This window comes from Molothrus aeneus, chromosome 16 (genome assembly GCF_037042795.1).
Source record: "Molothrus aeneus isolate 106 chromosome 16, BPBGC_Maene_1.0, whole genome shotgun sequence".
Lineage (NCBI taxonomy): Eukaryota > Metazoa > Chordata > Aves > Passeriformes > Icteridae > Molothrus > Molothrus aeneus.
The window spans coordinates 2,047,136-2,059,080 of NC_089661.1; the positions used below are offsets into that span (position 1 = coordinate 2,047,136).

Sequence of the window (11,945 nt, forward strand, 5' to 3'; positions counted from 1 at the left end):
ACATATGATGAGAGCTCAAAACAAGGACTGGGCATCTGTAGGAGGAATAACTGGGGGTGACAGTAGCAATGTCACTGTCATATTTTCTGGAAAAATCCCTTCACCAGGATTTCTTCTCCTGGGAAGCTGAGAAGCCTCAGAGAAAAAAGGAAAACAATATTATCTCATTTGCTTCTCCTGTGTTTTGCTGCTTTGGAATGTGGTTTGGAGATTGTTTATCCAATATGTGAATTGTTTTGACTTAATGACCAATCACAGTCAGGCTGTGTTGGACTCTGAGGAGAGAGTCAGGAGTTTTCATTATTATCTTTTAGCCTTCTGTCTGTATCCTTTCTCTATTCTTTAGTATAGTTTAGTATAGCATTCTTTAATATAATATCATAAAATAATAAATTAGCCTTCTAAGAACATGGAGTCAGATTCATCATTCCTCCCCACGATGGGGGACCCCAAAAATACCACATAGCATCAGCACTCAGGTGACACAAGCAGAGCCAGAACACAAAATTGATCCTCCTGGCAATTTATTTACCTCTTCTGCATTCAGGCACAACACAAACACCTACCAGAACAGCCCTGAACAAATGTGTGGCTGGCATGGAAATCAGAGCCTATAGATTTTTGTCCCCTTTGGATACAGGGGTTGGGGTTCAAATACACACAGATGAAAGGTTTTTTTAATAATTATTACAGTTTTTGAATGCTTGGCTTAATTTCCTCAATGAGACTGCTAAACTGTCAGCAAGCACATTACTGTGGTAGTGGAATGATCTGTCCTGACATAATCTACATGCACAGAATAATAATTCCTGTTTAATAATTTGTTCCAGATAAAAATGAAACTGGATAGTCCCCTCATGAATGAGATCAGAATCCCACCCTGCTTGAGACCAAGAGCATTTCTTATTTACAACCAGAACTGAGCAGCATTTGCCAGGCATTACATTTCTGCATGTTCTTTAGCAACATGAAGGTGAATCAAAATCCAAGCTCTTGCCCTTCATCACTGCAGATTTACACTGATGGAACAGCTGAAGTTGTGTCAGTGCCACAGAGAGTTCCTCAAGCATCCCCTTGTCCCTGCCTTTCACTGGTTTTGGGTTAGATGTTCTAAATTACATTGTTTGGGCTTCTTGTTGGGCTCATTGTTTGTCAAATCACCTCTTCTTCCAAAGCATTAGAAGAAGTGTAGATGGCTGGCACAAGAAGACTCAGGTTCTGCTTGTCCCCTGCCCTGCTGTGAACTTGCAGGCTGCAGAACTCCAAATGGAACCCAGAGCATGAGTGCAGGAGGATGGTTAAATCTGACACCTCTGCTTCACATTAAACAAATGTCTCATAACCTATGGATATGAATCCAGGAGTTAGGCAAGTAAAAGCTGACATCTGTGCATGTTGAGGAGTTTACACTTTAGGATTCCACCCACCCCACTCTCTCCCCTTTCCCCTCCAGTTAAGGAGAATTGGGAGGGTCCCTGTCCATACAATGTAGTCAATATTCTCTTTAAATCTCTATCCATTCTAGCCTATTTTATTATTTATAAAAATAAAGGTTTGTCTGACTCAACTCCCTACAACATCTCCAAAGTTTGGTTCTGAGGCTTGTCAAACATGGTTCTGGTGTCACTCACAGAGGGTTGGAGAAAAACTCACATTTTCCAGCCCCCAGGGCACCTCTGGATGTGTTTTGAGCTGGACCAAGCAGCTGGACAGGTGCAAATATTGCCTCAAGAATCAACAACTCTCTACCTTTGGTAGCTTCCCCATGCAACAGGAAAAGAGTGACCTCCTGGGGCCACACTGGAGCACTTTCATTACTGTGCTTTTTTTTTTCTGCTGTGAAGACCAGGAGGGACAATATTTAAGTACACAGATTTTCACTCTGATCATTGTTAGGGCAATTATTTTAGTTTCAGAAAAAATGAACATCATATCACTTGGAAACAGTCCTGGTAGGGAAACTTACATTCTCCTTTCTGCTTCATCCTGAATTGTCACAGTCTCTTCTTCTTCAGAGGAGGAGGAGGAGGAGCTGTCACTTGCACTGTGAAAGAATCAAACCATACTAATTAACCCTGTTCTAGCTGAGCGTTGGCTCTTGGTCATTTCTAAGATGCAAATTTAGAAAATGAGGAAAAAGGGAGAGATACTTCCAGGGAAGATCTACTGGATGTTATGGAGAGTCCTTCACACTATTACTCTAGCAAAAAGAAAATTCAAATATTCAAGCAACTAGAACAAAATGTTTACCTGTTTATTACCTAGTTGCTGTTTATTAGCTACAAGGTTTCTCCTTATGACAGAGGTGTGAAAGAACATTTTTAAAGTTACATCTCATTGCATGAGATTCAGAAAGGTTTTGTTTCTCACTTTTATTACTTGTTTCTCACTCCCAATAAAGCCAGGAATTACCTTTGTTCCTCTTCAGGGACTGTCACTGGCTTTGGTGGCTCAGCATCTCTCAAATCTATGTACACAGTTGCACGTTCTGGCAGGTCCTGGAAACTCATCCTGCCCATCCTCAGAGAACTTGGTGGGGATGACAGCAAGGCAGCATCCCTACACACAGAAAACACATCTCAGCACATCCTCTGCCTTATCCACCCAAGGAAACCTGCAGGGAGTGCCTCAGGATCAAAACTGGACTGAGAAAGGAGCTCTGTGCTTGGCTGCCACACAGATTCCAACTCTGCTTCTGCCTGCAATCAGAATTCAAGGACTCAGCTTCCCCCAGCAGCACAGATCACAGGCAGGATGAAGAGGGATATTTAGTTCTCAAAATGTGACACCACCAAATTGTTCTGGAGAACAAAGGCAGGCACCAGAGAGATCACAACTTTTAACATCTCAGTGTAAGAACGAGTTCCCCTTTCCTCTCTGCCTCTTCTGGCAATTCCATTTCATCTTCCCAGGCATACAAAGTGCAAATCATCCTAGTGGCTCTCCCTGCTCTGGCAATGAGGGTATTTCCCACCTTCCCCTCCACTCTTTCACTCATTATTTCCTCTGTGCTGCCACCATTGATGTTGCTCCCTCTGAACAGCCTGAAAATGCTTTTCCTTCACACGAAACCTCCAAGAAGCACTGACATCTCCACTGATACCCACAGAAAACCATCCTGTGTATTTTTGCTCAATTGAGGTACCAGTAAAAGAAATTAGTAGCCTAAATGACAAAAAAAGCTGAGCAGGATAATTGGCTTAGCCTCATTTTCCTGCCTTTCCCATTTTTCCCAAGAGCCTGGTAAGGTTTAGACAAAGGTTGATAGGGAATGCCAAGGTGTTTGTCATCAAAGGGAAATGAAGGACTGAGGATTCCAACTCCAGTATCAGCTTCCTGCAAGGCTACAGAGATAAACCCCTGTGGAAGACCAGGAGTTGCCCAGTATCCATTCTGGCAGCCAGGATTAGCTGGGATATGTGACAGAAAAGGACTCACTGATTGTCCTGCTGTCCCTGGAGGGAGCAGAGCTTGGCTGATGGCCTCTCACAGGGAGGGGACACTGCCCTGGGCTGCCTGGCACACAGCTCTCCCAGCCTTTCCATGAGCTCCTCTTCACACTTCCTCCTGAAGGTCTCTGTGGAAGAGCAACAAAATAATCATCAGTTGTGGTCTTCTGCCATGAAATCACCCAATATTCCCCATATTCACATTGTTCCTGTTCCTACAGCCTGGCAGCAGGGGAAGGATAAAGATAATATTGTAACTGGCTTGTCTGGCCCATGGCAGCTGTGAAGCACTGGCTTCAGGCTAAGAAACCCAGATGAAATCTTGAGGGAAGCTAATTAAACATGTTTTAGAAGCATTTAAAAACCCCACTATGATTTCTGCATTCAGAATTATGCTGCAGGGAATAACTTAAATACAGGAACCTGAGTTTTATTTATTTTTATGCACTTTCAACTAGTAACATTACCATAATCTGCTGGGAAGAAAGCAACTTCTGCATGAGTTTTATCTCCCTGCTGCTCCAGCTCCTCAAGATTCTTGTCTACATTCCACTTTTCAAATGTCTGAAAGAAGACAAGAGAAATGTGATGGAAAGTTGACTCCCAAAAGACCACCCCTAATTTCAGTGCCAGCTTGCTTTCAGCAGTTCCAGAGGAAATGCTGTAAGGAAAGAAATGCATTTATTACATCCCTTCAGACACTGCATCCCTCCAGCTGCTTCAGCTACTTCTGCTGAGGCTCTTTCTCTGAGAATCATGAACCCTTTTGATAAGACTTCAAAAGATCACTGGAGACAGTGGAACAGATTAAAAAGTGGCCTGATACAAGGCCAAGCATGTGCATTCTGATCCTGAATAATGTGAGAACTTCTCACTGCCACCCACAGGAGAAGGACTTGTGGCTCTTCAGCACTTTGAGATCAGCCTTTTCCTCCCCCTCCAGTTTCTGAGCAGGGTAAATTCCCATTGCTGTGGGTACAGTCAGTATCAGATGATACCTCACAGCTGCTCACCCCAGGCTGAAGAGAGGATCCTTTATTTCCTTGCTCTGAATCCCTGGCTGAGGGCACACTCAGCTGACTCAGGTGCAAGAGGCTGCCATCACAGTCTACATGCATTTAAACCACTCATTGCTTTCCCCTCTGAATATTATTTATAATAATTTATATAAACTGAAGTTTTAATGAAAAGAATCCACACCCATGTGAAATATCACCAGAAATTCAAAGTGCTTACGAGTTTTATTGAAAGGAAGGGGGCTGGGAGTCGTGACAATGACACCACTGCCACAAACATGCATTTAACACAACCACTCATGGCCTTTAAAAAAGAAGAAGCAGCCTCCAAACCCAGCAGTTTCACCTTGTAAAACCTCCAGCATCTGCCCCTCCTGTTGAAGAGAAGGCTCTCCCTCCTTCCTGAGCAAAAAATCTTCACACATATCTGAACCTTGATTAGATCTATTCTAACACTGCAGCACTGGTTTAAGTTCCAGAAGGTCCAGAAGAAATGGAAGTGAAGGTTTGCACAATTCCATTTCTAATACAGAAAGGAACTTAAGAAAAAAAAATCAAATTAACTGATAGGAATCAAGAAGAAACTGTATATTAGGTTTAGCCACTTGACACAAACTGAGGTGCCTGGCTGAGCTGGGGAGCAACAACCCCTTTCAAATGAAAGTGAGAACACACTGAGCCTCTCAGAACTCACCCCAAAGCACCAGACTTCAGCTCACTGAAGTCACTGACATCAAACAGGCTCTGAAAGGCAAGTAGTGCTTCCTGAATTAACAGAGACTGAATTCTATGAGGTGAGCTGGGAATTACATCCAGACCCACTTGAAAAAGATGTCCTTCAATGATGCAGCACAATTTAACTCACAGGCCAGCAGCTGCATGATTTGCCTGGACTGGAACTGCTCTAACATCAAAAAGTTCATTTCTGTGAATACATGAAAGGGGAAGGGAAACATCTGTACTCTGACCTGTGGAAAGCTTTGAACAGAAAGATCAGGACCTGTTCTGTGCTGATTAAGTTCTAATGAACTTAAAAATCAATACAGGCAGATCTGTAACTCAGTGCTGAAGAAAACCACCCCTGACTCTGAGCCACATTCCAGCTAACACTGAGCTGCTCATCCCACCTGCCTTAGGTGGGTGAGATTTAGGACTTCAGGAACAACCCTAAACACCTCCTCACCTCCAGCACCCCACTGGAAGGCCAGGAAAGCTCCCTGGTTTAATGCAATTCTGCCTGGGACCTGAAAAACTTCTTGCCTTCCCAGGGACAGATGCTATGGTTGGCTTCCCTAACAGTTCATGGACCTTGCTGCAGATCCATTTCCATGGGGGTTTGTGTGTGTGTGCATCAGCTCTTGTGGAAAATAGCCAGAATTTGACCATCACTTCCATAGTTCCTAATGAAAGGTTTATTTATGCTCTGAGCACTCAGAGCTAAGCTGTATTTTGCAATTTCTTGTGGAATCTTTGGTAGTAAAGTTGTATTCTCTGTTATGATTTGTTATGCTCTCCTGAATTTCTGATGCTTAGCAGACAAATATCACCTTGATTAGCTGTGCTTTTTCTTGACAATTACAAGAATCTAACAAAGTACCCCAAATAATCTGTATTTTCTGACCTCAACCTTCTGGGCCATGACCAGCTTGATCTCCTTAGTCATTCTTGAATCTCTCCTGTGTTCCTCTATTACCTTAAGAAGGGACGTGGAAGTTCTAGCAGGTTGAATGTGCATCTCCTTTGAACACAAGTAAAGATGGTATTAAACTGAACTCCTTGAACTGGGAAACCCTGGGAAATCCAGTGCTCTAGAGTATTTGGGGAGTATGTTACAAGATAAGTTTGGGCATTATTTCACAAAAATAAAATTTAAAATAGCAGCTTTGTGCTTAGGTTAAGTCCTTTCAGAGTAGTTGTGGCCTTGACTACTCACCTAATTTCCTTGTACCTTTTGTTTCTAGCAGTAATTTTTCCTATGTCTAAGTTGGTTATCTGCAGCAGCTTTTGCCATGGTTTGGACTTGCTCTGGGACAGCTTTTGGTACCTGTGTAGCACCCAGCCCTGTGGAGTGTCAAACTGGGACCTCAGCTGCTCACTGCAGTGGGGTTATGCAGGCACTGCACTGTGCCCCAGCCCACCTGCCCATTATTATTTTATTTCTGGTATATTTCTTTTATAAGGGCCACTTGCCTGCAGTGACAAATGGATCACTTCTCCAAGATGCTCAGCTGAGGAGGTTTCTGCCTTTGCAAATCTTCCTAGGCTGTTGTTGATGCCATGGGAGGGAGGCTTGACGTCCTGCTTTGGGGATGGCTCCACAAGGATCTTGGACAGTATCTTTGTCTCTATCAGCTTTTTTCTCTCCTCTTTACTGTACAGCTCTTGCACAGACACTGCTGTGTTAGGCCAGGAGTTTGCTTTTTCCTTGGCCTGTGTCCTGCCCATTTCTTTCTCCTCAAGGTGATCTGTGGAATCTGAGGGAGACTCTTCAAGAACAACTCTCTTTTGGCTTGGCATTTCTTCAGTCTGGCTGGCAGGTTCAGGAGCCTCATCTTTAATCATTTGTACATCTTCTTCTGCAATGATTTGGGCACCATCTGTTTTTTCCTGAAAGTCAAAACTTTCCAGGTCTTCGTTCCAGATCTCCCATGGAAGTCTTTCTGTCTCCTGGATTTGCTACAGGTAGAGAAAGCACAAACACAGAGAAAGTCAATCTCCCTGAGCTTTGGAAGTGGATAAAAAAACCAAAACAGAGTGATTGGAAGGCAACAGCTCCAACTCAGACACCATATGGAAACAACCCACACCACATCCCTCATGGAAAACAGTGAGACTGTTTACTTTCCAAAAACTTTAATTTCAGGAACTGCTAAACATCCTTTAAATTACTTTTTCTTACATGTGCTCATTATTCCAACCCAAACCATACTGTGATTTCATGGATTTATCTTCACTGAGGGAACAATGTGATTATTTTATCCCAGAAAGCTGTTCAAAGAGTAAACTTCATACTTTTCCTCTTTCCTGCACTGTCCTAATTCATTTTCTGGACACATAAAATGATTGCACAGGAATTAGAGCACAGGAAAGAAAAACAGTAAAGGGACAATAAAAACTACCAAGAGATGGGACAAAAAAGGTCCAAAATCTCAAGAACAGAGAAAACTTTAAAGGGCCACTGCAAAAAGAGAAAAAAGGTTCTATTTTCTAGTGAGAGGAAATACTGAGGACAAAACTTTTCCTGTTCTGACAAATAGGTCAGACATCAGCAGCTGCTCACACTGGGGACAGCCAGAAGAGAGGGGTGACAGGACAGCCCACACACAACAGTCCCAACCTGCTCCTGGGAGTCTTCCAGGGAAAACATCATCAGTTCCTCCGACAGGTCTGGAATTAAGTTGGGCAGGTCCCGCTGGAAGATGAAAAGCTCCTCATCACTCTCACAATCAGACTGCAAACAGAAAAAAACAGAGAAATTCAACAGGAGACTGCAATGCTCACTGATATTGGAATATCTGGTTTGCAGTGACAGCTCCCATGTTGGCACCTCTTGAAGTGCAGAGACAAGAAGTTTCCTTGCGGTCACACCTTTGCTAGACAGTCTGGTAACCCAAGAGTCACCAACCCCACATTTCAGCAAGATCCAAATGTAAAAAACATGTAAAACATCAAATTCCCATGGAGGCTGATGACAAACATCCTGCTGAGAAAAGCAATGGAAAGTGTGGGAAGTTCTCTATCTCCCAAGTGATTCTCTGCACTACCTCATTCACCAGCAGAGAGGCAGGAGCAGAGCTGCCCAATATTTACAAGAGCCTGGAGTGCCAGGACAAAGGGGAATGGCTCCCAGTGCCAGAGGGCGGGGATGGATGGGATATTGGGAATTAGGAATTGTTCCCTGTAAGGGTGGGCAGGCCCTGGCACAGGGTGCTCAGAGCAGCTGGGGCTGCCCCTGGATCCCTGGCAGTGCCCAAGGCCAGGCTGGATGGGGCTGGGAGCAGCCTGGGACAGTGGGAGGTGTCCCTGCCATGGCAGGGGTGGAACTCAATGAGCTTTGAGATCCCTCCAGCCCAAATCATTCTGGGATTCTCAGGGACTGGAAAGGCAAGGCCTCACCAGGCAAAGCCCAGTCCCACAGCACCCATGAGGAACAAGCAGGACAGAGCAGGGGGAGCAACCAGCCTGAGGCACAGCTCCAGATCCTTGGGCAATATTGGAGTGATGAGGCTGGGCAGAGATCAAGACTGAAAACTTTCAATTCACAGGTGAAAGTCTGGCTCAGGCAGGACCATAACTAGAAACCAAAACTCCCCTAACATAGCCCAGAGAGGGAGTGAAGGGCCAGAGCTGAGCTTAAACAGAGATGCTGGAGCCCCAGGTGAGGCCAGGCAGGGCCATGAAGGCTTTGCATTGTCCTGATTCCTGTTCAGAATGCAAACAGCATCTGGGTTTGGTTGGGCAGCATTTAGACAGCTCTGAAAAATCCCTGTTTTAAACATCAGATATGCATTGGAGATGAATCCTTATGCATGGACACCAAAAGGAGATTAAGCACCTCCTCAGCAGTCAGGACACAGCTTTCCTGCTTGTCCCTTTGTTTTGCAAGTGTGCATTTTTGGGAATTCACACTGCAGAGAATCCTCTCTGGTGTCATTAGCACAAACCCAACTGCAAGAGAACATCTTTCCTCTTGATAAATTGCATTTCAGGGTAATGGAAGGGCTTCAGGGCATAAACCCTGTTTGTGAGTGCCATTTTTGGAGGTGAGAGCAGAGCATGTTCAGGTGACAGCTCTTGGATGCACAAATGGATCTTTCCCACGTGGAAACTCCTCGGACAAAGGTGCAGCCCTGGAACTGCAGCCTCAGCAGGACAGGGATTACACAACCAGATCTTCTGAATGCAAATGAAGAGCCAGACAGATTACCTCAGTTCCTTCTGCAGGAAATCTTTTCCATGTGGGATAGAAACAGAGAATTTGGAGACTGTAAAGAGTGAAAAAATTGTTCAGCATGATTTGGGGTTATTCAATGGTGTTTGGCACCAAAATCTGGAGATGCTCCTCTGCCTTAGCCTGGTTGTAATTTACTCAACAAGAAAATCTACAAATAACTTCAGTGTTGGGCCTTCATCTGTACTACAGAGACACATGTTAACAGGCAAGGGTTGTTCTAAATAATTAAAACAGTGGAAGTAGAGGGAACTCAGAACAGTGAGGGAATGTGGCTTGTCCAGCATGACAGTGACAGATCCAGGTGCAGAACCCAAGTCATGGAATCCCCATAAACATTTTATCCAGCAGCTCATACTGCTTTGGATAATTGATTAATAATAAATAATAAATTGAAATTAAATAATAATTAATTAATATAGAAATAATAATAAAGAATAAATAAATACCCCCTGGAGGCATTTCTGGCTCTTTCACATCTCACAATCTCCCCTGTACCATTAATGGCTACAATAAGTTGGGATAAAATACATCCTTTCTGTGTTCAAAATGTTTTTCAACTACATACATGTTTGAAAATTAACACAATGTTCTGATTTGGACAAAATGCCACTAATAATCAAATCTTGAGACACATTATCCCCTCAGAAAAGTCGATGCCAGAGCATCTTGGACTAGAGAGGAGCACCAGAGCAATGCTGTCCTGTGAGCAGAGATTTCAGCAGCCAAGAACAGCCTGGCCCAGACCCAGCAAGTGAAAAACCTGCACCAGTGAACACTGCAAACACCTCTCAGTCTCACACCTCATATGAAAAGGTTTCTGCAATTATGCTTCTTTGGCAGGTAAAAAGCACAAAAAAGCAACATGTCTTGTAGAGAACCAGCCTCAAGTACATAATAATCCATGATATCATGGAATACCAGCATGGTTTGGGCTGGAAGGGACCTTAAAGCCCATCTTTTCCCAGGCCCTGCCATGGCAGGGACACCTCCCACTGTCCCAGGCTGCTCCCAGCCCTGCCCAGCCTGGCCTTGGGCACTGCCAGGGATGCAGGGGCAGCCCCAGCTGCTCTGGGCACCCTGTGCCAGGGCCTGCCCACCCTCACAGGGAACAATCCCTAATTCCCAATGTCCCATCCATCCCTGCCCTCTGGCACTGGGAGCCATTCCCTGTGTCCTGTCCCTCCAGGCCTTGTCCCCAGTCCCTCTCCAGCTCTCCTGGAGCCCCTTCAGGCCCTGCAAGGCCACAATGAGATCACCCCAAAGCTTCTCCTCTCCAGGCTGAACAATCCCAGTTGTCTCAGCCTGGCTCCCAGCAGAGTTGCTCCATCCCTCTGATCATCCTGGAGCCTCCTCTGGACTTGATCCAGCAGCTCCAAGTCTGTGCTGGGCCCCAGGGCTGGAGGCAGCTCTGCAGGTGGGGCAGAATCCAAAGAATACAGGGAGAGGAGGTAGCAATTACACTCTGATAATTAAGGATAATCCAGAGGGCTGTGGATTAACACACAGTGTTCTATAGTCAGGACAGGCAGCCCACCCAGGATAGCACACCAGCCACACCAAAATGCCTGATAAGGTCACCTGCTCTTGCTTTTGAGAGATTTTTTTCCATGATCCAGAGAGAAGAAAGGCAGAATTTCAGTGCTTACTGTGGAGGAGTCGGAGTCCAGGGATGGGAGCTGGTCCTTCACTGCAGCAAGGATGGATCCCCACTGGAATGTCCTGTCCCCCTGCACAGGAGCTGCAGGAGGCTCAGCTGCATGTTCTGCATCCTCCCTTGGTGCTTCTGAGGCCATTGGGACAGCTTCCCTTCAAGCAGAGGAAAGATGAGCTTAAGGACACCTCTCCAAACATGAGATGACATCAGTGCAAAACAAGGACAAAGTGTGTGAGGAATTCCCAGCACTCCCAGCAGGAAATGTTAAAATTCTGCATTTTTGGAGCTATTCCTTTGCACCTGAGTTCAGAAAGGGCTGAGAGCTGTCTGCCCTACTCACCACACACACCTCAGGGCAGTTTAGCCCCTCATTTATAAAGAAATTTTTGGGATTTTTAGCCAGAGTGCTGTAACTGTGTCCTCTCCAAGCATGTTCCCATGTTCTGCCTGCAGGGATGGGACAGGAGCAGAGCAAAGGCAGCAAAGCTGACACCTCTGCTCTCAGCTGGATTGACTCCTCTTCCCAAATTCCCTCACATTCCCCTCCTCCCTACCCAAAGGACAGATAAAATGATCACAAAGTCATAGAATCTCATCATGGTTTGGGTTGGAATGGAGCTTAAAGTCTCTCTCCTACCCACCTGCCATGGGCAGAGAACCTTCCATGTGATTCATGTTTACTTTTGTTTTCACTGGATTTTTATTTTAAAAAATAGTTAAGAATAGACACATGCATGGATTTTGATCTCTCAAAGTGTTTCTAAATTGGATTCTTTCCTCCTGTTCCTTGATGTCCATGAGAAGTTGAGACAGCACAGTAGGAACTGCAGCTGAGCTAAGAGGTCAGATCATTCACCCTCAGAGAAAACCTT

The 11,945-nt window shown here is 44.9% G+C and overlaps 1 protein-coding gene across 1 annotated transcript in view; it reads right to left on the reverse strand.

The window, feature by feature from the left end:
* The window catches only part of DNAAF8 (dynein axonemal assembly factor 8), a 98,309-nt gene extending 87,097 nt beyond the window's left edge, over nucleotides 1-11,212 (reverse strand). The window contains exons 1-7 of the mRNA XM_066560953.1: nucleotides 11,066-11,212; nucleotides 7,803-7,916; nucleotides 6,656-7,132; nucleotides 3,917-4,013; nucleotides 3,439-3,577; nucleotides 2,413-2,559; nucleotides 1,967-2,032 (exon numbers count right to left, since the gene is read on the reverse strand). Of these exons, the coding sequence (XP_066417050.1) occupies nucleotides 1,967-2,032; nucleotides 2,413-2,559; nucleotides 3,439-3,577; nucleotides 3,917-4,013; nucleotides 6,656-7,132; nucleotides 7,803-7,916; nucleotides 11,066-11,212 (1,187 nt within the window). The remainder of the gene's footprint in view (nucleotides 1-1,966; nucleotides 2,033-2,412; nucleotides 2,560-3,438; nucleotides 3,578-3,916; nucleotides 4,014-6,655; nucleotides 7,133-7,802; nucleotides 7,917-11,065) is intronic.
* Between the last annotated feature and the right edge of the window lie 733 nt (nucleotides 11,213-11,945).